The 27,971-nt window shown below is 44.1% G+C and overlaps 1 protein-coding gene across 3 annotated transcripts in view; it reads left to right on the top strand.

Annotated features, from left to right (window-relative positions):
• The window catches only part of LOC133610163 (TNF receptor-associated factor 2), a 39,630-nt gene extending 18,398 nt beyond the window's left edge, over nt 1–21,232 (top strand). The window contains exons 2-11 of one of the 3 annotated variants that reach the window (XM_072914165.1): nt 1,410–1,625; nt 1,702–1,780; nt 4,281–4,379; nt 9,015–9,176; nt 9,245–9,319; nt 9,384–9,458; nt 12,674–13,228; nt 13,291–13,468; nt 19,902–20,050; nt 20,113–21,232. In XM_072914165.1, coding sequence (XP_072770266.1) covers nt 1,438–1,625; nt 1,702–1,780; nt 4,281–4,379; nt 9,015–9,176; nt 9,245–9,319; nt 9,384–9,458; nt 12,674–13,228; nt 13,291–13,468; nt 19,902–20,050; nt 20,113–20,331 — 1,779 coding nt within the window. In that variant the 5' untranslated portion in view covers nt 1,410–1,437 and the 3' untranslated portion in view covers nt 20,332–21,232. The remainder of the gene's footprint in view (nt 1–1,409; nt 1,626–1,701; nt 1,781–4,280; nt 4,380–9,014; nt 9,177–9,244; nt 9,320–9,383; nt 9,459–12,673; nt 13,229–13,290; nt 13,469–19,901; nt 20,051–20,112) is intronic. The other 2 variants (XM_072914166.1, XM_072914167.1) reach the window with 2 other exon arrangements.
• The last annotated feature ends 6,739 nt before the right edge of the window (nt 21,233–27,971 follow it).

Genomic DNA, 27,971 nt, shown 5'->3' on the forward strand with positions numbered 1-27,971 from the left:
TTTGCGCCCGCCCAGACTCTGTCTCCGCCTGCCCAGACTCTGTTTCCGCCTGCCCAGACTCTGTTTGCGTCGGCTTGGACTTTGTTTGCACCCGCACTGACTTTGTTGCTCCAACGCAGACTTTGTTTGCGCCCACACAGCCTCTGTTTGCGCCCGCCCCGACTCGGTTTGCATCCGCCCGGACTCTGTTTGCGCCCGCACTGACTTTAATGCGCCTATGCAGACTTAGTTTGCGCCCGCCCCGACTATGTTTGCACCTGTCCAGACTCTGTTTGCGCTCGCGTTGACTTTGTTTGCACCCGCACTGACTTTGTTGCGCCCACGCAGACTTTGTTTGCGCCCACCCCGACTCTGTTTGCGCCTGCCCAGACTCTGTTTGCGCCCGCCCAGACTCTGTTTGCGCCCGCCCAGACTCTGTTTGCGCCCGCCCAGACTCTGTTTGCGCCCGCCCAGACTCTGCGCCCGCTTGGACTTTGTTTGCACCCGCACTGACTTTGTTGCTCCAACGCAGACTTTGTTTGCACCCACACAGCCTCTGTTTGCGCCCGCCCAGACTCTGTTTGCGCCCGCCCAGACTCTGTTTGCGCCCGCCCAGACTCTGCGCCCGCTTGGACTTTGTTTGCACCCGCACTGACTTTGTTGCTCCAACGCAGACTTTGTTTGCACCCACACAGCCTCTGTTTGCGCCCGCCCAGACTCTGTTTGCGCCCGCCCAGACTCTGTTTGCGCCCGCCCAGACTCTGTTTGCGCCCACCCCGACTCTGTTTGCGCCCGCTTGGACTTTGTTTGCACCCGCACTGACTTTGTTGCTCCAACGCAGACTTTGTTTGCACCCACACAGCCTCAGTTTGCGCCCGCCCAGACTCTGTTTGCGCCCACCCAGACTCTGTTTGCGCCCGCCCAGACTCTGCTTGTACCCGCACTGACTTTATTGCGCCCACGCAGACTTTGTTTGTGCCCACACAGTCTGTGTTTGCGCCCGGCCCGTCCAGACTCTGTTTGCGCCCGCTTGGACTTCGTTTGCGCCCGTCCAGACTCTGTTTGTGCCTGCTTGGACTTTGTTTGGACTCGCACCGTCTCTGCTTATACCCGCGCTGACTATCTTTGCACCTGCCCCGACTTTGTTTGTGCGCGCCACGACTCTGTTTTGCGCCCACACAGCCTCTGTTTGCGCCCACCCAGACTCTGTTTGCGCCTGCTTGGACTTTGTTTGTGTTCCGGTTGCTAAGTGTGCTCGTCGTACACACAAGTTTGTGTTTACTGATTAGTGTCCCCACCTGCTGCTGCCACCAATCTCTGTTGCGCTCGCTATGACTCCATTGTTTCTTCATTGTTTCTCCACGTGTGCGGAAAAACGTAATGTGACAAGACTGTAGAGTCACCTATATGACCGGCGGGTCCTCTTCCAGGTGTGACCGGGACGTGTGATCGGACAGCATGGCCGCTCAGGAGCCGTCGCCGCCGTCGTCCATGGAGAGCAACAAGCCGGGCTTCCCCAAGAAGATCCTGGGCAACAAGCTGGAGGACAAGCACCTGTGCAACTGCTGCCACAACATCCTGCGGCGGCCCGTCCAGGCGCAGTGCGGCCATCGCTTCTGCTCGTACTGCTTCAACCTGGCCGTCAGGTGAGCCCCACACCAGGCTACACCTTCTCGTTCCACGCGGAGCCTTGCTATCTTTGCGCCTGGTGTTGTGTTGCAGTAACGGGCCGCACAAGTGCAGCGCTTGCATCAAGGAGGACATTTTCGAAGAACCCACGTCTATCCTGAGACAAGGATGCGTGAGTACCCGCGACGTGATGAAACTAGCATCCTACGCTATCAAATCGGCACTAGCGCGTTGTCCCAAATGTCAGAAAACCATCTGAAAGTATGTTGGGTTTATACATGCAAACCACCGGGTGGCACCAAACAAGCGAGTCTGAGCTTTTCTTCTTGTCACTCACACACAGAGGCCTATGTCATGATGCCAATTTGAAGAAAACTTGTGTGAAGTTGGCCCCCTTAGTTAGTCATTGCAAATATTACAACTGTTTGTGTTACGTTTGTGCCGTTCCGGTTTTTAAGTTCTTCTAAAATAACATTTCTGACTAGAGATGTCATCCAGTTATTAACTATTATAGTTTTTATGTTAGTTAACAATCTTAGTGCCTATTGTAGTTTTTATGTTGTTAACAATTATACTTTTTATGTTAGTAACTATTATAGTTTTTATGTTATCAACTATTATAGTTTTTATGTTCAATCAATCAATCAATCAATCAATCAATGTTTATTTATATAGCCCTAAATCACAAGTGTCTCAAAGGGCTGCACAAGCCACAACGACATCCTCGGTACAAAGCCCACATAAGGGCAAGGAAAAACTCACCCCAGTGGGACGTCGATGTGAATGACTATGAGAAACTATGTTATCAACTATTATAGTTTTTAAGTTATTAACTATTATAATGTTCATGTTATTAACTATTATAGTTTTTATGTTAGTAACTATTGTATATCTTATGTTATTAACTATTGTAGTTTTTTGTTGTTAACAATTATACTTTTTTATGTTAGTAACTCTTATATTTATTTTTATGTCAGTAACTATTATAGTTTTTATGTTATCAACTATTATAGTTTTTAAGTGATTAACTATTATAGTTATGTTATTAACTATTATAATGTTCATGTTATTAACTATTATAGTTTTTATGTTATTAACTATTATAGTTTTTATGTTATTAACTATTATAGTTTTTATGTTAGTAACTATTGTATTTCTTATGTTATTGCCTATTGTAGTTTTTATGTTGTTAACAATTATACTTTTTATGTTAGTAACTATTATAGTTTTTAAGTGATTAACTATTATAGTTTTTAAGTGATTAACTATTATAGTTGTTATGTTATTAACTATTATAATGTAAATGTTATTAACTATTATAGTTGTTATGTTATTAACTATTATAATGTTCATCTTATTAACTATTATAGTTTTTATGTTAGTAATTATTGTATTTCTTATGTTATTAACTATTATAGTTGTTATGTTATTAACTATTATAATGTTCATCTTATTAACTATTATAGTTTTTATGTTAGTAATTATTATATTTCTTATGTTATTGCCTATTGTAGTTTTTATGTTGTTAACAATTATAGTTTTTAGGTTAGTAACTATTATAGTTTTATGTTATTAACTATTATAATGTTCATGTTATTAACTATTATAGTTTTTATGTTAGTAACTATTGTATATCTTATGTTATTAACTATTGTAGTTTTTTGTTGTTAACAATTATACTTTTTTATGTTAGTAACTCTTATATTTATTTTTATGTCAGTAACTATTATAGTTTTTATGTTATCAACTATTATAGTTTTTATGTTATTAACTATTATAGTTTTTAAGTTATTAACTATTATAGTTGTTATGTTATTAACTATTATAATGTAAATGTTATTAACTATTATAGTTGTTATGTTATTAACTATTATAATGTTCATGTTATTAACTATTATAGTTTTTATGTTAGTAATTATTGTATTTCTTATGTTATTGCCTATTGTAGTTTTTATGTTGTTAACAATTATACTTTTTATGTTATCAACTATTGTAGTTTTTCTGTTATTAACTATTATATTGTTCATGTTATTAACTATCATAGTTTTTATGTTATTAACTATTATAATTTTTATGTTAGTAACTATTATAGTTTTTATGTTAGTAACTATTATAGTTTTTATGTTAGTAACTATTATAGTTTTTATGTTATTAACTATTATAGTTTTTATGTTATTGAGCCGTTATTATTCATAACCAGCCTCCCCACCACCTTGTCAAAATCTCCACAAATGTCTGTTTTAATGTTATTAACATTTTATAGTTTTTATGTTATTACTGTTTTATTATTCATAACCAGACCACCTTGTCAAAATCTCTCCAAACTTGTCCCCAAAAGTTTGTGCTGCAAAACATTTTCATCTAGTAAAAACTATAATAGTTGAACAAAAAATTGTAAAAAATTGGAGCATAAACATTTGGGACAAGTTTGGGAAATGTTCACGGCACAAATGTAGCACAAATATTTGAATGTTTGCAATGATAACGGGGGCCAATTCCGCATAGATTCACAATTCGGCAAACTAGCCAACATCTACAAAATATGGCCAATTCAATCTGATATTGACGACATCAACAATCTTGCTTGTGTTTCATCATTTTTGCGATAAAATGTCTGTTTTGCTGTCACTCACCCAAGAGTTACTTTCCTTCTCCTCTTCTTGTTCCAAAAGGCTTTTCCCGACAACGCAGTTCGCAGGGAGGTGGAGAACCTCTCGGCGCTCTGCATCAACGAAAGCTGCACCTGGAGAGGAACCATCAAGGAGTACGAGGTGAGTTGATTTGATCTTTATGCTGCAAGTCATTTGTTCTTTTAACTATAGTGTGTACTAGAGATGCGCGGTTTGCGGACACAACCGCGGAGTCCGCGGATTATCCGCGGATCGGGCGGATGAAATAAAAAAAAAAAAGATTTTATCCGCTCGCGGGTCGGGTCGGGCGGATTAATTAGATTTTTTTTTTTTTTTTTTTTTTTTTTTTTTTTTTTTGCGGGTGGCAGTTAAACCAATTGGGAAATATATATACATAGTTAAATGTTGTTACCCACATACGAAAAACGAGCAGGCACCTGCTGCATATGCCACAACAGAAGAAAAAAAAAGAAAAGAGATGGACACTTTTACGGAGCGGAGAAGGGACGCCTCGCCGGGGTCCGGGACCGAGGCCCCTTCCCCCGAGAGGGCCCCACCGGGAGCCGTAGCTGAGGTGATCCGCGAGAAGGGCCCGACGCACGTCCAGGGTCACTACCGGGCCCACCGCACCGACACCCCGCCTCGTCCGCTTTCGCCGCGGCCGGCGTCACGCGCAGCAGGTAAGCAGCTTACCTGCCCGCCACCCCCGTGGCCGGGGGCTCGTAACATGGGTCACTCCGCGCGCTCCGCCCGCGCAGCTTACCTGCTTGCCACCCCTGTTGCCGGGGGCGCGTAACAGGGGTCACTCCACACGCAGTGCGCTCACGAAAGGGGTGGGGCTCACCCTGGTTGATATAGAGAGCAGGACGGTGGCCATGGAATTTCATTTAAGGTTTGTGATAAACCATCAAACTCATTCGTTAAAAGGACTCTATAGTAATATAAAGCGAAATTTTCTGGACATTATCATGCAAGAAAAGTTTATTTTTGGGATCGCGATCACCGCGTAATGATTTTTAAAGGTTGCATTACATTATTAACTGTCCCATGTGATCAGCCAGTGCGATTGGAAGTCCATGCTCAATTATTGCCTCCGTAAATAAAACTTTGGCATTTATCACATCCAAAGAATCTGTTTGGGCGACGAAAAACGTTGAAAGTTTTCCACTTGTATCGCTAGCAACGGCATTAGACTTGTGTTTTTTTGTCCCAACGTGGTCTTTTACATCGCTAATTCCTCCGTGTCCGATCGAAAAATCTTGTCTGCACAAGGTGCAATTCGCGTAGTTTTCACCCTTTTTTTTTTATTTTTATTAATATTAGATATATAACAACGGGCGGATGGCGGGCGGATGCAGTTCTGATCAAACGTTACATGGCGGATGAATGACGACTTTCTGACGCGGTTGCGGATGAGATAAATTGCCTATCCGCGCATCTCTAGTGTGTACTGATTTTTTGTGGTTTTATGCATTTATGAAACCCGTTTTTGCTGCACTCTTGCAAAAAAGATTTTCATCTCAATGAGTTTTTACCTGGTTAAACAAAGGAAAATTAATAATATACATTGGCTTTGCCGTTGACATGCTACTGATTAGCATTAGCGATTTTAAATGGCGATTACGACACCTCCAAACTACAACTAAGATGCACGTTACAATGTGCATCTGGTGCGTAATAAGTACGATACTTTAAGTATTGCATGTTTAAAATCACTTTTAAATTGTCTTGAGGACATAAAAGCATGGTTGGCGGCAAACTTTCTAGACTTAAACGAGAACAAGACGGAAATCAATTTATCTGAATCAAAAGTATAACAGAATGCTCCCCCCAGTGACCTGGACCCCCCCAGATGCCTTATTTAAAACTCAGTCAGAAATCTGGCAGCACGGTGGGACAGGGTTTAGTGCACGTGCCTCACAATACAAATGTCCCGAGTTCAATCCCGGGTTCGGGATCTTTCTGTGTGGAGTTTGCATGTTCTCCCCATGACTACGCGGCTTCCTCCCACCTCCAAAAACATGCACCTGGGGATAAGTCAGGGGTCGGCAACCTTTACCAGTCAAAGAGCCATTTTGACCAGTTTCACAAATTAAAGAAAACAATGGGAGCCACAAAAATCTTTTGAAATTGAAAATGAATTAACACTGCATACAAAGATTTTTTTTTGCTTTGTGTTATGTATAAACCAAGGGTCTCAGACACGCGGCCCACACCTTAATATGAAAATTGAATGTTAGTGCGGCCCGCGGGATTGACAGCGTCATACTTGGCACCCCTCCCGATTTTTCCGGCAGACTACGAATTTCAGGGCAACTGTTCTCTCGAACGTGCCGTGATGGTACAGCCTTTAGCGCCCACTACAACCAGCGTGCCGGACCAGCCGCACGTTGTATGGGGCTTCTGCTTGCCCACGCTAGTGACAGCAAGGCATACTTGGTCAACAACCACACAGGTTACACTGACGGTGGCGGTATAAAAAACTTTAACACTCTTACTAATAATGCGCCACACTGTGAACCCACACCAAACAAGAATGACAAACACATTTCGGGAGAACATCCGCACCGTAACACAACATAAACACAACAGAACAAATACCCAGAATCCCATGCAGCCCTAACTCTTCCGGGCTACATTATACACCCCCGCTACCAAACCCCGCCCACTAGAGATGCGCGGATAGGCAATTATTTCACCCGCAACCGCATCACAAAAGTCGTCAACCATCCGCATCCACCCGAACTAACATTTAATCAAAACCGCACCCGCCCGTTGTTATATATCTAATATAGACGATGCAAGGCATTAGTGAGGTTATAAAGCTTTTGCCTGTTAAAGAAAGGAGACTGATCCAATGCGTGCCACGCTGTCACGGCCCAGACGCACACCAGTGCGCAATCATCTGGGAGCCGCGCTGAGCGCACCTCCAAGCGCGTGGAGGTGCGATGTCCCTCGCACCCGCGCGCCCGAGGCTTCAGCGCGCACCGCGGCGGCCATCCTACTCGTCGCGGCCTAGCCCTCGCGGCTCTCGCTGCCGGCGACAACCGGGTATGGGCCCGACGCTCCAGCGCCATCCATTTTCAGGGCTAGTTGATTCGGCAGGTGGGTTGTTACACACTCCTTAGCGGGTTCAGACTTCCATGGCCACCGTCCTGCTGTCTATATCAACAAACACCTTTTCTGGGGTCTGATGAGCATCGGCATCGGGCGCCTTAACCCGGCGTTCGGTTCATCCCGCAGCGCCAGTTCTGCTTACCAAAAGTGGCCCACTCGGCTCACCAGGGTGAGCCCCACCCCTTTCGTGAGCGCACTGCGCGTGGAGTGACCCCTGTTACGCGCCCCCGGCAACGGGGGTGGCGGGCAGGTAAGCTGCGCGGGCGGAGCGCGCGGAGTGACCCCTGTTACGAGCCCCCGGCCACAGGGGGGGCGGGCAGGTAAGCTGCTTACCTGCTGCGCGTGACGCCGGCCGCGGCGAAGGCGGACGAGGCGGGGTGTCGGTGCGGTGGGCGCGGTGGTGACCCTGGACGTGCGTCGGGCCCTTCTCGCGGATCACCTCAGCTACGGCTCCCGGTGGGGCCCTCTCGGGGGAAGGGGCCTCGGTCCCGGACCCCGGCGAGGCGTCCCTTCTCCGCTCCGTAAAAGTGTCCATCTCTTTTTTTTCTTCTTCTTCTGTTGTGGCATATGCTGCAGGTGCCTGCTCGTTTTTCGTATGTGGGTAACAACATTTAACTATGTATATATATTTCCGAATTGGTTTAACTGCCACCCGCCTGAATCTATTTAAAATCTATTTTTTTTAAATTTCAACCGCCCGACCCGACCCGCGGATAAAATCTAATTTTTTTTTATTTCAACCGCCCGACCCGCGGATAATCCGCGGACTGCGCGGTTGTGTCCGCAAACCGCGCATCTCTACCGCCCACCTAAACCGACGCACAGAGGGGGCGGGGGGTTGATGTGTGAGGGAGCAGGGTTGGGGTGGGGGCGGGGTTTGGTGGTAGCAGGGGTGTATAATGTAGCCCGGAAGAGTCAGGGCTGCATGGGATTCTGGGTATTTGTTCTGTTGTGTTTATGCTGTGTTAAGGTGCAGATGTTCTCCCGAAATGTGTTTGTCATTCTTGTTTGGTTTTGGTCGCATCAGAGTGATCAAAGAGTTGTGCGGCTCCGGAGCCGCGGGTTGCCGAACCCTGGGATAGGTTGATTGGCAACACTAGATGGGCCCTAGTGTGTGAATGTGAGTGTGAATGTTGTCTATCTATCTGTGTTGGCCCTGTGATGAGGTGGCGACTTGTCCAGAGTATACACTGCCTTCCGCCCGACTGCAGCTGAGATAGGCTCCAGCACCCCTCGTGACCCCGAAAGGGACAAGCGGTAGAAAATGGATGGATGGATGAAATGAACAGTCAGAAATCTTGTTTTGTTGGAACAGCAGATTAACGTCGCTGTATGGTCTAGTTTTTATCATCTAAGACTTTTAGCAAAAATTAAATCAGTTTTATCGTCCATGTTTCTATTTCTCCACGTTTGGACTACTGCAACTCCTTCTACGTTGGAATGAAGCAGGCCTCAATCGCTCGATTGCTATTAGTCCAAAATGCCGCTATTCGTCTTTTAACTGCCAGTAAAAAACATGAACACAACTTAGCATCCCTTCACACACCTGACAGTGGAAACACAAACCAGATGCGAACCGAACTCAAGCGTCGCATCGTATCTATAGAGTTCCCGCCGTGTCGCTAGCCTGTGTGTGTCTCTCTGCTCTGCATGGCGCAGCTGAACCACGAAGGCAAGTGCGAGTTCATGGTCGTCCCGTGCCCGTCCTGCAAGGAGCGGATTCGCTTCAGCGAGCAGGAGCGCCACAGCGAGCGCGAGTGCCCGGAGAGGACGCTCAACTGCAAGTACTGCAAGGAACCCTTTCACTTCAAAAACATCAAGGTGGGCTAAAGCGCCGAGCCCTCGGCAAGTTTGTTTGGTTCGACCGTATCAGAGTGTTTGATTCCCAGGCACACGATGAGATCTGTCCCAAGTACCCGATGATCTGCGAGGGCTGCGCCAAGAAGAAGATACCCAGGGAGAAGGTGAAGAAGAGTTCAAATATCTTCCTGGTCCCACAATTGATGCTTTCTTTGTCATGTCTTCCAGTATGTGGACCACATCAAGTTCTGCAGCAAATTCAGGACGCCGTGTCGCTTTCACGTCGTGGGATGCGACATGTCTGTGAGTGACCTCGTTCTCCTTGTGGAAATTTTGTCCAATCCTGTTAACCCTGAAGACTGTTAGTCATGCGGGGGAGTCAGTCAGAATCAGAGCGTTCAAATTCCGTTGAAGGTTTTTCTTTGCTTTGGTCACCAAAGTGCTTTCTCAGGAGTAGGTGGTCTTCATGCTCAAGTCGCTCCCGACTAAAGTGAGGGTTGTACTCCACCAGGGCTGCTTCTTGTCACCGATTCTGTTCATAACATCTATCGACAGAATTTCTTGGCGCAGTCATGGCATTGAAGGGATCCGGTTCGGTGGCTGCAAGATTCGGTCTCTGCTGGCTTCACTTGGCCGTGATCTTCAACTCTCACTGGATCGGTTGGCAGCGACTGGGATGAAAATCAGCACCTTGTAGCACAAGTCCATGGTCTTCGCCCGTAAAAGGGGGTAGTTTCACGGGTTGGGGACGAGATCCTGCCCCAAGTGGAAGAGTTCAGGTACCTTGGGGTCTTGTTCCCGGGCGAGGGAAGAGTGGGTCGTGAGATTGACAGGCGGATCGGTGCGGCATCTGCCGACCTGTGTCGGTCGGTCATAGCAAAGAAAGTGCTCTCTCAATTTACCAGTTGATCTACGTTCCTATCCTCACCTATGGTCATGAGCTCTACATCAAGAGGAGCCAGATGAGGTGGTTTGGACATCTGGTCAGGATTTCCACCCAGACGCCTCCGCCCAAGTGGAAGAGTTCAGGTACCTTGGGGTCTTGTTCCCGGGGTAGGGAAGAGTGGGTCGTGAGATTGACAGGCGGATCGGTGCGGCATCTGCAGTGATGCAGACCCTGTGTCGGTCGGTCATAGCGAAGAAAGTGCTCTCTCAATTGACCAGTTGATCTACGTCCCTATCCTCACCTATGGTCATGAGCTTTGGGTTGTGACCGAAAGGACAAGATCTTTGGTGCAAGCGGCCGAAATGAGTGTCCTCTGTCGGGTGGCGGGGCTCTCCCTTAGAGATAGGGTGAGAAGCTCTGTCATTCGGAAGTAGCTCGGAGTAAAGCCGCTGCTCCTCTACATCAAGAGGAGCCAGATGAGGTGGTTTGGACATCTGGTCAGGATTTCCACCCAGACGCCTCCGCCCAAGTGGAAGAGTTCAGGTACCTTGGGGTCTTGTTCCCGGGGGAGGGAAGAGTGGGTCGTGAGATTGACAGGCGGATCAATGCGGCATCTGCAGTGATGCAGACCCTGTGTCAGTCGGTCATAGCGAAGAAAGTGCTCTCTCAATTTACCAGTTGATCTACGTTCCTATCTTCACCTATGGTCATGAGCTTTGGGTTGTGACCGAAAGGACAAGATCTTTGGTACAAGCGGCCGAAATGAGTGTCCTCTGTCGGGTGGCGGGGCTCTCCCTTAGAGATAGGGTGAGAAGCTCTGTCATTCGGAAGTAGCTCGGAGTAAAGCCGCTGCTCCTCTACATCAAGAGGAGCCAGATGAGGTGGTTTGGACATCTGGTCAGGATTTCCGCCCAGACGCCTCCGCCCAAGTGGAAGAGTTCAGGTACCTTGGGGTCTTGTTCCCGGGGTAGGGAAGAGTGGGTCGTGAGATTGACAGGCGGATCGGTGCGGCATCTGCAGTGATGCAGACCATGTGTCGGTCGGTCATAGCGAAGAAAGTGCTCTCTCAATTGACCAGTTGATCTACGTTCCTATCCTCACCTATGGTCATGAGCTTTGGGTTGTGACCGAAAGGACAAGATCTTTGGTACAAGCGGCCGAAATGAGTGTCCTCTGTCGGGTGGCGGGGCTCTCCCTTAGAGATAGGGTGAGAAGCTCTGTCATTCGGAAGTAGCTCGGAGTAAAGCCGCTGCTCCTCTACATCAAGAGGAGCCAGATGAGGTGGTTTGGACATCTGGTCAGGATTGCCGCCCAGACGCCTCCGCCCAAGTGGAAGAGTTCAGGTACCTTGGGGTCTTGTTCCCGGGGTAGGGAAGAGTGGGTCGTGAGATTGACAGGCGGATCGGTGCGGCATCTGCAGTGATGCAGACCCTGTGTCGGTCGGTCATAGCGAAGAAAGTGCTCTCTCAATTTACCAGTTGATCTACGTTCCTATCCTCACCTATGGTCATGAGCTTTGGGTTGTGACCGAAAGGACAAGATCTTTGGTGCAAGCGGCCGAAATGAGTGTCCTCTGTCGGGTGGCGGGGCTCTCCCTTAGAGATAGGGTGAGAAGCTCTGTCATTCGGAAGTAGCTCGGAGTAAAGCCGCTGCTCCTCTACATCAAGAGGAGCCAGATGAGGTGGTTTGGACATCTGGTCAGGATTTCCGCCCAGACGCCTCCGCCCAAGTGGAAGAGTTCAGGTACCTTGGGGTCTTGTTCCCGGGGGAGGGAAGAGTGGGTCGTGAGATTGACAGGCGGATCAATGCAGCATCTGCAGTGATGCAGACCCTGTGTCGGTCGGTCATAGCGAAGAAAGTGCTCTCTCAATTTACCAGTTGATCTACGTTCCTATCCTCACCTATGGTCATGAGCTTTGGGTTGTGACCGAAAGGACAAGATCTTTGGTACAAGCGGCCGAAATGAGTGTCCTCTGTCGGGTAGCGGGGCTCTCCCTTAGAGATAGGGTGAAAAGCTCTGTCATTCGGAAGGAGCTCGGAGTAAAGCCGCTGCTCCTTTACATCAAGAGGAGCCAGATGAGGTGGTTTGGACATCTGGTCAGGATTCCCGCCCAGACGCCTCCCTGGGGAGGTATTTAAGGCACGCCCGACCGGTAGGGGGCTACAGGGAAGACCCAGGACACGTTGGAGAGACAAGTTCTCCCAGCTGGCTTGGGAACGCCTCGGAACTGCCAAGGGGGAACTGGACAAATTGTCTGGGGAAAGGGAATTCTGGGCTTCTCTACTTAGACTGCTGCCACCTCAACCCGACCTCGGATAAGCGAAAGAAGAGGACATTTAGATGTTAACTGTTTGTCCAATATTTAGGTAAACATGCTGCAAGACGGTTTGTATCGGACATTTTACATGCAAACTGAAATAATCCAAGACAAAAGCACGGAGTACAACAACACTGCCATTGCCCATTCTCTTTATGTCTCTGGCTAAAGTCACAAGTAAATATGCAAGCAGTGACTGGTTTGATTTTTGATGATGTCAACAACAAGATGAGTATGAGGAGGGGCGGTTCCATCTTTAAGTTTCTTTGGATAACTATTGTAAATATTGACTTTACCCAGCATCTTGCCTGCAGGTGGAGAAAGAGAAGACTCACGACCACGAGCGTGCGTTTGCCTACGAGCACCTCAACCTGCTGCTGCACTACATCATGGGCATGAAGGTGAGCATGGAGGGGCTGCAGCCGCAGGGTCTGGAGGTGGCGGGACACAAACTGGTGGAACTGCAGCAGTCCCTCAGGGAACTGGAGGCCCGAGTCTCCCAGCTCAGCACCACCTCCCCCTGGCCTCCCGTGCAGGGAGCCGCCGCCTCCTCGTCCTCCGGCTCGGGCCCGTCCGCCTCGGCGCCCCTGCCGCCGCCACCCACCCTGGCGCCCACCCTCTCCGTGTCTACCTCCTTCACGCCGCTGCCCAGCTCGGTGGGCGCGGCGCTGGAGCTGCAGCTCCACAGCGAGAAGACCAAGGTGGCCGAGCTGGGCCGCCGGTGCACCGAGTTGGAGGTGAAGTCCGGCACCTTTGAAAACGTGGTGTGCGTCCTCAACAGAGAAGTGGAGCGCTTCGCCACCACCATGGAGGCCAGCAACCGCCAGCACAAGCTGGACCAGGACAAGATTGAGGCTTTGAGTAACAAGGTAGGCCGCTCGGCGCTCTTGAAATCTTTGCAACAGACTAAACTGAGAGGTGGTTCTCACAGGTGCGGCAGCTGGAGAGGACGGTGGGGCTGAAGGACCTGACGGTGGCAGAGATGGAGGGTCGGCTGAGGGAGATGTCTGCCACCACCTTTGATGGCGTCTTTGTCTGGAGGATCTCAGATTTTGCCAAAAAGAGACAGGACGCTATCGCGGGTCGAGCCCCCGCCATGTTCTCGCCAGGTACCACCCTTTTTGAATTATACAGTCTCACACATTTCACTACGCATTTTATTCTTGTGCTAAAGACGATTTTATTTCTACATTTAAAAGACTTCATTGTGGTCTACATAAAATGGAATGGTGGTTCTTTGTTGAAAAAAACTGCATAGATTTTGTTTTACAGACCAATTTTCAAGCCATTTTTTTCTCCCTTTTAAAACGGTTGTGGCGGAGTTGTTGGATGCAAATCAACCCCTCCTCGTCCCGCTCCCTCACGCTGAGTAAGCATTGGCACCCGCCCCGCAGAAATGTTTTGTAGGGTTTTTTTTTTAGCTTTCTTGCTTTTATCGTGCACTTTGGACATCGGTAACCGCCAGCAGCCATTTGTCTTGAGTGACTTCCACCACAACACAACATCCCGGATGATACAGCGAGACCAGCGGCTCACCGTGTTTTATTGCCGGCACAAAGGAAGGACGCGGTGCGGGGGACGGGAGAGGGGAACGAATCCCGGCTGACGCACAGGTCCGTAACTACGGGCTGGCTAAGGTTAAACTTCTACCGAGTATGTAACTATCTAATGCTAGACCCTGGACGTACAAAAAAAAGTGAGAAACAGGTAAACGTTGGGGAGGGGTGGGGGGAGAGTAAAAAATATTCAGTCAAAGGCTGGACTCCAGGGAGCCTTTTAACGGCGGGCTCTGTGACTACAATTAATGGCAACGGAATGAAAGAGTTAGAGTACTTTAGCATTGCTAGCTCGATTTGTTGTGTAGCTACCTTAGCCTTTTACTGTAAGAAAATAGCGTCGTCGTCCTCCGGCAAAATAAAGAATGATTTCCCTAAAAAACTACTTTTAATTTGATCAGCGTCTACCGTGCTTGGCGATGAACGAGTAAGTTATACGGTCCGTTTTTACGTTTGCCTGACTGAGGCCAAGGGAAAAACCCTCATAGCCATAGCACACATAAACAAGTTACATAGAATCAACAAAACTTGCAACAGAGGGGAGGGAGTGGGAGCTACGGAGGCCGGCTGCTGCTGTATAAGCTCTAGTCAGCCGTCAATCGCCCCTAAGGGGAATCAAGCTGTGGTGAAGGCGTGGGGTAGGGGTCGGGGGCTGTGGGATGCATATGCCCATTGTCCAGGGTGTAGTGTTGTTGTGTCTGTAGGCCTGGAGCCGCTCTGCAGGCAGTGCAAGCAAAGTTCAACTCCCAGGTGTTGTTGAGGAGGGAGGGAGGTCAGAGCGTCCATCACGGAGGCGTCCTCGGGAAACAATGGAGGCTCGAGGCTATGAACTAACCTACGAGCTACATGGCAAACGTAACAACGGACCGTATAACTTACTCGTTCATCGCCAAGCACGGTAGACGCTGATCAAATTAAAAGTCGTTTTTTTAGGGAAATCATTCTTTATTTTGCCGGAGGACGATGACGCTATTTTCTTACAGTAGAAGGCTAAGCTAGCTACACAACAAATCGAGCTAACAATGCTAAAGTACTCTAACTCTTTCATTCCGTTGCCATTAATTGTAGTCACAGAGCCCGCCGTTAAAAGTAGTTTATTGGAAAAAACATCCTCATACTGGCGCAGGTGTCTGACCCAGGACTCTTGGAAGTGTGCTCACACGAAGAAATACTTCTTGAGGCACATTGCCACTAATTATAAAAACTCAAAGTAAATCACTTTTTACTTTGGATGAGGAGCATTTTCCTTCCAAAATAAGTCATACTTTTTTTTTTATACTTTTATCGCTTAAATCTCTAGATCAACTTCAGATCAATACGTCTATTGTAAGTTTTTATCATTTTTTTAATGGTTTTTTTATGGCTCTTTTTTTCAAAGAAAAACACAAAATATGCAATATTTTCCCCAGAAAATATGTCAAAGTGGAATATTTGACGTGAAGTAATTGGAGCCATAAATATGTCAATAATTCATAACATTGATTATAACTTATTATTTTTTTTTTTTAGTAATGTTAGTTTTAAAAAAATGGTGAGGGATCCAAAAGGGCCCCACTCATATAAGTGTTAAAAATAAGTGATACATTTTTTTTTTTTTTACTTTTATTGTTTAAATCTCTACATCTATTGTAAGTTTTTATGATTTTTTTTTATGTTTTTTGTTTTGTTTTGTTTTAATGGCTCTTTTTGTCAAAGAAAAACACAAAATATGCAATATTTTCCCCAGATGTCAAACATGTCAAAGTGGATAATTTGATGTGAAGTCATTGGATATGTCAATAATTCATAACATTGATTACAAACGTACAATAATATATATATATATATTTTTTTTAGCAATGACAGTTTACATTTTTTCTTCTTCTCAGTGATCCAAAAAGGCCACACTCATATAAGTGTTAAAAATAAGTCATAATTTTATTTTTTTTTTTACATATTTTTACATAAATCTCTAGATCAACTTCAGATCAATCCATCTATTGTAAGTTTTTATGATTTTTTTAAATGTTTTTTTATGGCTCTTTTTGTCAAAGAAAAACTCAAACTATGCAATATTCTTCCCAGAAAATATGTCAAAGTGGAATATTTGATCTGAAGTAATTGGAGCCCTAAATATGTCAATAATTCATAACATTGATTATAATGAATTATTATTTTAATTTTTTTTTATCAATGAAAGTAGATCCAAAAGAGCCCCACTCATATAAGTGTTAAAAATAAGTCATACATTATTTTTATTTTTACTTTTATCACTTAAATCATTTTATTGTTTAAATCTCTATGTCTATTGTAAGTTTTTATGATTTAGTTTTAATGTTTTTTTGGTTTTTTGGTTTTTATGGCTCTTTTTGTCAAACAAAAACACGAAATATGCAATATTTTTCCCAGAAACATGTCAAAGTGGAATATTTGTGAAGTCATTGGAGCCCTAAATATGTCAATAATTCATAACATTGATTATAAAGGGATAAGTGGTAGAAAATGGGTGAATGGATGGATTATAATAATAATAATCTTTTTTTTTAGCAATGACATTTAAAAAAAAAAATTCTCTGAGTGATCCAAAAGGGCCCCACTCATATAAGTGTTAAAAATAAGTCATTATTATTATTATTATTATTTATTTATTTTTACATATTTTTACTTAAATATCTAGATCAACTTCAGATCAATCCTTCTATTGTACATTTTTATGATTTTTTAAAATGTTTTTTGTGGCTCTTTTTGTCAAAGAAAAACCAAAAATATGCAATATTTTTCCCAGAAAATATGTCAAAGTGGAATATTTGTGAAGTCATTGGAGCCCTAAATATGTCAATAATTCATAACATTGATTATAAAGGGATAAGCGGTAGAAAATGGGTGGATGGATGGATTACAATAATAATAATATATTTTTTTTTAGCATTGACATAAAAATAAAAATAAATATCTGAGTGATCCAAAAGGGCCCCACTCATATAAGTGTTTAAAATAAGTCATTATTATTATTATTATTTTTTACATATTTTTACTTAAATATCTAGATCAACTTCAGATCAATCCTTTTATTGTACATTTTTATGATTTTTTAAAATGTTTTTTTTATGGCTCTTTTTGTCATGGAAAAAGTCAAAATATGCAATATTATTCCCAGAAATATGTCAAAGTGGAATATTTGATGTGAAGTCATTGGAGCCCTAAATATGTCAATAATTCATAACATTGATTATAAAGGGATAAGCGGTAGAAAATGGGTGGATGGATGGATTACAATAATAATAATAATTTTTTTTTTAGCAATGACATAAAAAAAAAAAAAAATTCTGAGTGATCCAAAAGGGCCCCACTCATATAAGTGTTAAAAATAAGTAATTATTATTATTATTATTATTATTATTATTTATTTTTTTTTTTACATATTTTTACTTAAATATCTAGATCAACTTCAGATCAATCCGTCTATTGTACGTTTTTATGATTTTTTTAAAATGTTTTTTTTATGGCTCTGTTCATCAAAGAAAAACACAAAATATGCAATATTTTTCCCAGAAAATATGTCAAAGTGGAATATTTGATGTGAAGTCATTGGAGCCCTAAATATGTCAATAATTCATAACATTGATTATAAAGGGATAAGTGGTAGAAAATGGGTGGATGGATGGATTACAATAATAATAATATTTTTTTTTTAGCAATGACATAAAAAAAAAAATCTCTGAGTGATCCAAAAGGGCCCCACTCATATAAGTGTTAAAAATAAGTCATTATTATTATTATTATTTTATTTTTATTTTTTTTACATATTTTTACTTAAATATCTAGATCAACTTCAGATCAATCCTTCTATTGTACATTTTTATGATTTTTTAAAATGTTTTTTTGTGGCTCTTTTTGTCAAAGAAAAACAAAAAATATGCAATATTTTTCCCAGAAAATATGTCAAAGTGGAATATTTGTGAAGTCATCGGAGCCCTAAATATGTCAATAATTCATAACATTGATTATAAAGGGATAAGCGGTAGAAAATGGCTGGATGGATGGATTACAATAATAATAATATTTTTTTTCTAGCAATGACATAAAAAAAATAAAAAATCTCTGAGTGATCCAAAAGGGCCCCACTCATATAAGTGTTAAAAATAAGTCATTATTATTATTATTATTTTTTTTTACATATTTTTACTTAAATATCTCGATCAACTTCAGATCAATCCGTCTATTGTACATTTTTATGATTTTTTAAAATGTTTTTTGTGGCTCTTTTTGTCAAAGAAAAACAAAAAATATGCAATATTTTTCCCAGAAAATATGTCAAAGTGGAATATTTGTGAAGTCATTGGAGCCCTAAATATGTCAATAATTCATAACATTGATTATAAAGGGATAAGCGGTAGAAAATGGCTGGATGGATGGATTATAATAATAATAATAATTTTTTTTTAGCAATGACATTTAAAAAAAAAAATTCTCTGAGTGATCCAAAAGGGCCCCACTCATATCAGTGTTAAAAATAAGTCATTATTATTATTATTATTTTTTTTTTTAACATATTTTTACTTAAATATCTAGATCAACTTCAGATCAATCCTTTTATTGTACATTTTTATGATTTTTTAAAATGTTTTTGTGGCTCGTTTTGTCAAAGAAAAACAAAAAATATGCAATATTTTTCCCAGAAAATATGTCAAAGTGGAATATTTGTGAAGTCATTGGAGCCCTAAATATGTCAATAATTCATAACATTGATTATAAAGGGATAAGCGGTAGAAAATGGCTGGATGGATGGATTATAATAATAATAATATTTTTTTTTAGCAATGACATTTAAAAAAAAAATTCTCTGAGTGATCCGAAAGGGCCCCACTCATATAAGTGTTAAAAATAAGTCATTATTATTATTATTATTATTATTTTTTTTTTTTTTATACATATTTTTACTTAAATATCTAGATCAACTTCAGATCAATCCTTCTATTGTACATTTTTATGATTTTTTAAAATGTTTTTTGTGGCTCTTTTTGTCAAAGAAAAACAAAAAATATGCAATATTTTTCCCAGAAAATATGTCAAAGTGGAATATTTGTGAAGTCATTGGAGCCCTAAATATGTCAATAATTCATAACATTGATTATAAAGGGATAAGCGGTAGAAAATGGCTGGATGGATGGATTATAATAATAATAATAATTTTTTTTTAGCAATGACATTCAAAAAAAAAATTCTCTGAGTGATCCAAAAGGGCCCCACTCATATCAGTGTTAAAAATAAGTCATTATTATTATTATTATTATTATTTTATTTTATTTTTTACATATTTTTACTTAAATATCTAGATCAACTTCAGATCAATCCGTCTATTGTACGTTTTTATGATTTTTTTTAAATGTTTTTTTTATGGCTCTTTTCATCAAAGAAAAACACAAAATATGCAATATTTTTCCCAGAAAATATGTCAAAGTGGAATATTTGATGTGAAGTCATTGGAGCCCTAAATATGTCAATAATTCATAACATTGATTATAATAATAATCTTTTTTTTTTTTTTTAGCAATGACAGTTAAAAATTTTTTTTTTCATTTAAGTGTTAAAAATAAGTCCACATTTTTTATTTATTTTTTATTTTTACTTAAATATCTCGATCAACTTCAGATCAATCCGTCTATTGTAAGTTTTTATAATTTTTTTAAATGTTTTTTTTTATGGCTCTTTTAGTCAAAGAAAAAGTCAAAATATGCAATATATATTCCCAGAAAATATGTCAAAGTGGAATATTTGTATATTTGTAATTGGAGCCAATAATTCATAACCGAATTGATTTTGATTCATTATTATTTTTGGACCCTGCATGTTTTTTTCTGGTCACATTTCACCTGTTTGCTCTTTTATTCCAATTCTTTGGGGTTATTTTGTACTAGTATTTGTAGAATGTGCCAAAAAACGAGATGCACTTTGGACAGCCGTTGACATGACGGGTGTTGTGATTGTCTGACTTCCTGTCCGCCAGCGTTCTACACCAGCAAGTACGGCTACAAGATGTGTCTGCGGATCTACCTGAACGGCGACGGGACGGGCCGAGGCAGCCACCTGTCCTTGTTCTTCGTGGTCATGCGAGGACTCAGCGACGCCCTGCTCAAATGGCCCTTCAACCAAAAGGTAACAACTTCCGAAGGCGCCCGGGAACGAGTCGGTTGACGCCGCCTGGTCCCACCCCGCAGGTGACGCTGATGTTGCTGGACCAGAGCAACCGCGAGCACATCATCGACGCCTTCCGCCCCGACGTCACCTCCTCCTCCTTCCAGCGGCCCGTCAGCGAGATGAACATCGCCAGCGGCTGCCCGCTCTTCTGCCCGCTCTCCAAGCTGGACGCCAAAAACTCCTACATCCGCGACGACACCATCTTCATCAAGGCCATCGTGGACCTCACCGGCCTCTAGCGGGGGGGGGGGGAGCTCGGCTTCCATTGCGAGGGCGTCTCCTTGAACCGGGGCTTCGTTTTGGCGATCCCCGTAGGACGGCGTTAAGCGTCCCCTTTGCGGCTTTGGGGAGACGAAACGGTCGGCCCCGCCGGGGCGTTGTCGTCGTCGGCGGCGAGAGCGTCCGCCATCACTGTTTGTGTCGGGCGCCGCACTTCCCCAGGTTTTCTTTCCTCACCTTGGTTTTTGTCTCGCGGGACACCAGAGCGACGGGTTCGGGAGCGGCGTTGAGCAGACGCGGGGACGTCTGGGCGTCGTCGGCGCAGAATTGGGCCGACAGACGGTTACGAGGCGGTGGCGTTTTTAGCTTCTTCTTCTTCTTCTTCTTCTTCAGATTGTCGGTATCGTGATGCCCTCTCCGTTCTAATGTTGAGTACTTTTTTGCATAGACAAACGTGGAGTTATGTGATCAACCAGGCTTTTCTTTTTCTTTCAATATGGGTGACGTGCATGCCGAGTGTCAAAGTGCGCCTTAGCTTCATGAAGCGGCCATCTCGCCCGCACGTCAGGTTTAGGGTTCCAAGCAGGGTTCGGGTTCAGAAGCAGGGTTTCGAGGGTTGTCCCCCGTCCGTTTGGCGTCCGTCGCTCGTTCCGACTCGGGGTTGTGACCGGTGCTTTGGTACATCTGTGGAAGATACAGTGGAGTTAGCGAGGTGTCGACGAGCGTTTTTTTTGTCCCCCGTGACGGACGCACACAGCTGGAGTTGTCCCAAACCCCCCATTTGGAAGTGTTATTGCAGCTGAACTACAAACCCCAAAAGCAGTGAAGTTGTCACGTTGTGTAAATGGTAAATAAAAAGAGAATACATCCATCCATCCATCCATCTTCTTCCGCTTATCCGAGGTCGGGTCGCGGGGACAGCAGCCTAAGCAGGGAAGCCCAGACTTCAATCTCCCCAGCCACTTCGTCCAGCTCATCTCGGGGGATCCCGAGGCGTTCCCAGGCCAGCCGGGAGAGATAGTCTTCTCAGCGTGTCCTGGGTCTTCCCCGTGGCCTCCTACCGGTCGGACGTGCCCGAAACACCTTCCTAGGGAGGCGTTCGGGTGGCATCCTGACCAGATGCCCGAACCACCTCATCTGGCTCCTCTCGATGTGGAGGAGCAGCGGCTTTACTTTGAGCTCCCCCCGAATGACAGAGCTTCTCACCCTATCTCTAAGGGAGAGCCCCGCCACTCGGCGGAGGAAACTCATTTCGGCCGCTTGTACCCGTGATCTTGTCCTTTCGGTCATGACCCAAAGCTCATGACCATAGGTGAGGATGGGAACGTAGATCGACCGGTAAATCGAGAGCTTTGCCTTCCGGCTCAGCTCCTTCTTCACCACAACGGATCGATACAGCGTCCGCATTACTGAAGACGCCGCACCGATCCGCCTGTCGATCTCACCATCCACTCTTCCCCCACTCGTGAACAAGACTCCGAGGTACTTGAACTCCTCCACTTGGGGCAAGATCTCCTCCCCAACCCGGAGATGGCACTCCACCCTTTTCCCGTGATCTTGTCCTTTCGGTCATGACCCAAAGCTCATGACCATAGGTGAGGATGGGAACGTAGATCGACCGGTAAATCGAGAGCTTTGCCTTCCGGCTCAGCTCCTTCTTCACCACAACGGATCGATACAGTGTCCGCATTACTGAAGACGCCGCACCGATCCGCCTGTCGATCTCACCATCCACTCTTCCCCCACTCGTGAACAAGACTCCGAGGTACTTGAACTCCTCCACTTGGGGCAAGATCTCCTCCCCAACCCGGAGATGGCACTCCACCCTTTCCCGGGCGAGAACCATGGACTCGGACTTGGAGGTGCTGATTCCCATCCCAGCCGCTTCACACTCGGCTGCGAACCGATCCAGTGAGAGCTGAAGATCTTGGCCGGAGGAAGCCATCAGGACCACATCATCTGCAAATAGCAGTGACCTAATCCTGCAGCCACCAAACCAGATCCCCTCAACGCCCTGACTGCGCCTAGAAATTCTGTCCATAAAGGTTATGAACAGAATGGGTGACAAAGGGCAGCCTTGGCGGAGTCCAACCCTCACTGGAAACGTGTCCGACTTACTGCCGGCAATGCGGGCCAAGCTCTGACACTGATCATACAGGGAGCGAACTGCCACAATCAGACAGTCCGATACCCCATACTCTCTGAGCACGCCCCACAGGACTTCCCTGTGGTCGAATGCCTTCTCCAAGTCCACAAAGCACATGTAGACTGGTTGGGCAAACTCCCATGCACCCTCAAGGACCCTGCCGAGAGTATAGAGCTGGTCCACAGTTCCACGACCAGGACGAAAACCACACTGTTCCTCCTGAATCCGAGGTTGGACTATCCGGCGTAGCCTCCTCTCCAGTACACCTGAATAGACCTTACCGGGAAGGCTGAGGAGTGTGATCCCACGATAGTTAGAACACACCCTCCGGTTCCCCTTCTTAAAGAGAGGAACCACCACCCCGGTCTGCCAATCCAGAGGTACCGCCCCCGATGTCCACGCGATGTTGCAGAGTCTTGTCAACCAAGACAGCCCCACAGCATCCAGAGCCTTAAGGAACTCTGGGCGGATCTCATCCACCCCCGGGGCCTTGCCACCGAGGAGCTTTTTAACTACCTCGGCAACCTCAGCCCCAGAAATAGGAGAGCCCACCACAGATTCCCCAGGCCCTGCTTCCTCATAGGAAGACGTGCTGGTGGGATTGAGGAGGTCTTCGAAGTATTCTCCCCACCGATCCACAACATCCGCAGTCGAGGTCAGCAGAACACCATCCCCACCATACACGGTGTTGACACTGCACTGCTTCCCCTTCCTGAGGCGGCGGATGGTGGTCCAGAATTGCTTCGAAGCCGTCCGGAAGTCTTTTTCCATGGCCTCCCCGAACTCCTCCCATGTCCGAGTTTTTGCCTCCGCTACCGCTGAAGCCGCACACCGCTTGGCCTGTCGGTACCTGTCTGTTGCCTCAGGAGTCCCATGAGCCAAAAGAACCCGATAGGACTCCTTCTTCAGCCTGACGGCATCCCTCACCGCCGGTGATACAATACAATGATTTGCAAATCCTTTTCAACTTATATTCAATTGAATAGACCAGTGTTTTTCAACCACTGTGCCGATAGTCTTGAGCCGTGAGATACAGTCCGGTGTGCCGTGGGAGATTAAGTAATTTCACCTATTTGGATTAAAAATATTTTTTGACAACCAGTAATTATAATCTGCAAATTATGTGGCGTTGTTGTGTGTCGGTGGTGTCCAGAGCTCGGCAGCGTAACCGTGTAATGCTCTTCCATATCAGTAGGTGGCAGCCGGTAGCTAATTGCTTTGTAGATGTCGGAAACAGCGGGAGGCAGAGTGCAGGTAAAAAGGTGTCTAATGCTTAAACCAAAAATAAAGAAAAGGTGAGTGCCCTTAAGACAGGGGTCGGCAACCCGCGGCTCTAGAGCCGCATGCGGCTCTTTAGCGCCGCCCTAGTGGCTCTCTGGAGCTTTTTCAAAAATGTATGAAAAATGGAAAAAGTTGAGGGGAAAAAAAATATATTTTTTGTTTTAATATGGTTTCTGTAGGAGGACAAACATGACACAAACCTCCCTAATTGTTATAAAGCACACTGTTTATATCATACTTGCCAACCTTGAGACCTCCGATTTCGGGAGGTGGGGGGTGGGGGGCGGGGCGTGGTCGGGGGTGGGGCGGGGGGCGTGGTTGGGGGCGTGGTTAATATATATATATATATATAAGAAATACTTGACTTTCAGTGAATTCTAGTTATATATATATATATATATATATATGTATGTGTGGGGAAAAAAAATCACAAGACTATTTCATCTCTACAGGCCTGTTTCATGAGGGGGGGTACCCTCAATCGTCAGGAGATTTTAATGGGAGCATTCGCATACCATGGTTTATATAGGGCACAGAGTGGGTGGGTACAGGTTGGCCTAGGGGCGTGGTGATTGGTTCATGTGTTACCTAGGAGGTGTTTCCGTCTATGGCGGCATGTTGTTACAATTTCGCTGCGCTTGTTGAGGGATGACAGGTCTGGACGGTAGATAATAAACAGTTTCTCTTTCAAGCATAGGTTGCATCTTTTATTACCACTATTGTAAGGTGTGCTGGATGCAAGAATTTGCCATGTTATTGAATATTCAACATTATTGTCTTTGAGGTCCCAAATGTGTTTGCTGAGTTCTGTGGTATTTCGCAGGTTTTTGTTCCTGAAAGAAGCCTTGTGGTTGTTCCATCTGGTTTTGAATTCACCCTCGGTTAATCCTACATATGTGTCGGATGTGTTAATGTCCTTGCGTATTACCTTAGATTGGTAGACAACTGATGTTTGTAAGCATCCCCCGTTGAGGGGGCAATCAGGTTTCTTTCGACAGTTACATGCTTTGTTGGTTTTGGAGTCGTTCTGACTGGGGGTCGACGGCTCATTTGCAATTGTTTTGTTGTGGTTTGAGATGATTTGTCGTATATAACTGTTTATTATCTACCGTCCAGACCTGTCATCCCTCAACAAGCGCAGCGAAATTGTAACAACATGCCGCCATAGACGGAAACACCTCCTAGGTAACACATGAACCAATCACCACGCCCCTAGGCCAGCCTGTACCCACCCACTCTGTGCCCTATATAAACCATGGTATGCGAATGCTCCCATTAAAATCTCCTGACGATTGAGGGTACACCCCTCATGAAACAGGCCTGTAGAGATGAAATAGTCTTGTGATTTTTTTTCCCCACACATACATATATTGCGCTCTACTACGGTATCGAGCACTATTTTTTGGATAACCTTATTAAGACATATATATATATATATATATATATATATATATATATATATATATATATATATATATATATATATATATATATATATATATACCGAGGATGTCGTTGTGGCTTGTGCAGCCCTTTGAGACACTTGTGATTTAGGGCTATATAAATAAACATTGATTGATTGATTGATATATATATAAATAAAAATAAATACTTGAATTTCAGTGTTCATTTACAAACTACAACTCACAAACACTTTAGAGTTAGGCTCCACCATCGGAATGTGTACTTAAACTTATAAAGATCACATGGATATTATTCGGTGAGTTGATTCACCAAAACTAACCTGTTATACAGGAGGAAAAAGCACACAGGACGTTTCAATTGTTCACAGACTGGTCGCGCTCATCAGAATGACAAGACACTTCCGGTCTGCAGGCGATAGCATTCAATTGGGAAGAAACGCCCTACTGCCCCCCTACTGACCAATGTGAATACTGATAAATGTGTAATGACAGCTCCAAAAACGAATTCAAACCACAAAATAAAATAAATCAATCAACACAAAAATGTGACACATTATGGGTGGGTCACATATGCATGTACAGTAGATGGCAGTATTGTCCTGTTTAAAAGTGTCACAACATTGCTGTTTACGGCAGACGAACTGCTTTACGGTAGACACTGTTGTTGTGTGTTGTCAACACGTCACTCAGGTCCGCCTGAATTTCGGGAGTTTTTCGGGAGAAAATTTGTCCCGGGAGGTTTTCGGGAGAGGCGCTGAATTTCGGGAGTCTCCCGGAAAATCAGGGAGGGTTGGCAAGTATGGTTTATATTAAACATGCTTCACTGATTCGAGTATTTGGCGAGCGCCGTTTTGTCCTACTAATTTTGGCAGTCCTTGAACTCACCTTAGTTTGTTTACATGTATATCTTTCTGCGACTTTCTAGGACGTGATTTATGCCACTTCTTTTTCCGTCTCATTTTGTCCACAAAACTTTTAACGTTGTGCACGAATCCACAAAGGTGAGTTTTGTTGATGTTATTGACTTGTGTGGAGTGCTAATCAGACATATTTGGTCACTGCATGACTGTGAGCTAATCGATGCTAACATGCTATTTAGGCTAGCTATATGTACATATTGCATCATTATGCCTCATTTGTAGCTATATTTGAGCTCATTTAGTTTTCTTTAAGTCATATTAATTCAATTTATATCTCATGACACACTATCTGTATGTAATATGGCTTTTACTTTTTTGCGGCTCCAGACAGATTTGTTTTTGTATTTTTGGTCCAATATGGCTCTTTCAACTTTTTGGGTTGCCGACCCCTGCCCTAAGAAAAGGTATTGAAGCTTAGGGAAGACTATGCAGAACGAAACTCAAACTGAACTGGCTACAAAGTAAACAAAAACAAAATGCTGGACGACAGCAAAGACTTACTGTGGAGCAAAGACAGCATCCACAAAGTACATCGGAACATGACATGACAATCAACAATGTCCCCACAAAGAAGGATGAAAATCACTTAAATAGTCTTGATTGCTAAAACAAAGTAGATGCGGGGAAATATCACTCAAAGGAAGACATGAAACTGCTACAGGAAGATACCAAAAAAAGAGAAAAAGCCACCAAAATAGGACTGAAACACTACACACAGGAAAACAGCAAAAAACTAAAAATAAGTCACGGCGTGTTGTGACAGGTGGTGACAGTACACCTACTTTGAGACAAGAGCTATATTGATGCATGCTTGGTTATGCTTTAAAGTCATATCCAACAATTGCGACGACGACTTTTTGCTGTCAACTGTGAGTTTCGTTTTTTAAATGATTTCTGGTGGCGGTGTGCCTCCGCATTTTTTCAATGGAAAAAATGTGCCTCGGCTCAAAAAAGGTTGAAAAACACTGGAATAGACTGCAAAGACAAGATACTTCATGTTCGAACTGGCAAACAAATAACCATTAACTTAGAACACATAAACATAGAATCAACAAGACTTGCAACAGAGGGAAGGGAGTGGGAGATACTTAATATTTAACTCCATTTTAAAAAGGTTGGTATTGTTTGAGAGCTTGGTAAACAAAGAAAATAAAAAAATAGGATTGACAATTATGATGTATTTTTTTAATTGATCAAATTAATGCAATTAGCAGACGGAAAATCTAAATAAACCTGATTGGTCCGACTCGACTTTTGACGCGAGTCACATCACAGCGACCAGGAAGAGGAAGTCGGCGCCTCTAAAAAAATCTATGTGCGAATTAATGGCAGCAACACAGGGGCATTTTTACCACTGTGTTACATGGCCTTTCCTTTTAACAACACTCAGTAAAGGTTTGGGAACGGAGGAGACACATTTTTGAAGTGGAATTCTTTCCCATTCTTGCTTGATGTACAGATTAAGTTGTTCAACAGTCTCCCTTCTCATATTTTAGGCTTCAACATTTTCAATGGGAGACAGGTCTGGACTACAGGCAAGGCCAGTCTAGTATCTGCACTCTTTTACTACAAAGCTTGGCATTGTCTTGCTGAAATAAGCAGGGGCGTCCATGATAACGTTGCTTGGATTGTTCCAAAACCTGTATGTACCTTTCAGCATTAATGGTGCCTTCACAGATGTGTAAGTTACCCATGCCTTGGGCACTAATACACCCCCATACCATCACACATGCTGCCTTTTACACTTTGCGCCTAGAACAATACGGATGGTTCTTTTCCTATTTGTTCCGGAGGACACGACGTGCACAATTTCCCAAAAAAATGTGGACTCGGGCCCAGCGAAGATGGCGGCGTTTCTGGGTGTTGTTGATAAATGCATAGTAGAGTTT

This window comes from Nerophis lumbriciformis, linkage group LG11 (genome assembly GCF_033978685.3).
Source record: "Nerophis lumbriciformis linkage group LG11, RoL_Nlum_v2.1, whole genome shotgun sequence".
In the NCBI taxonomy this organism is placed as follows: Eukaryota; Metazoa; Chordata; class Actinopteri; order Syngnathiformes; family Syngnathidae; genus Nerophis; species Nerophis lumbriciformis.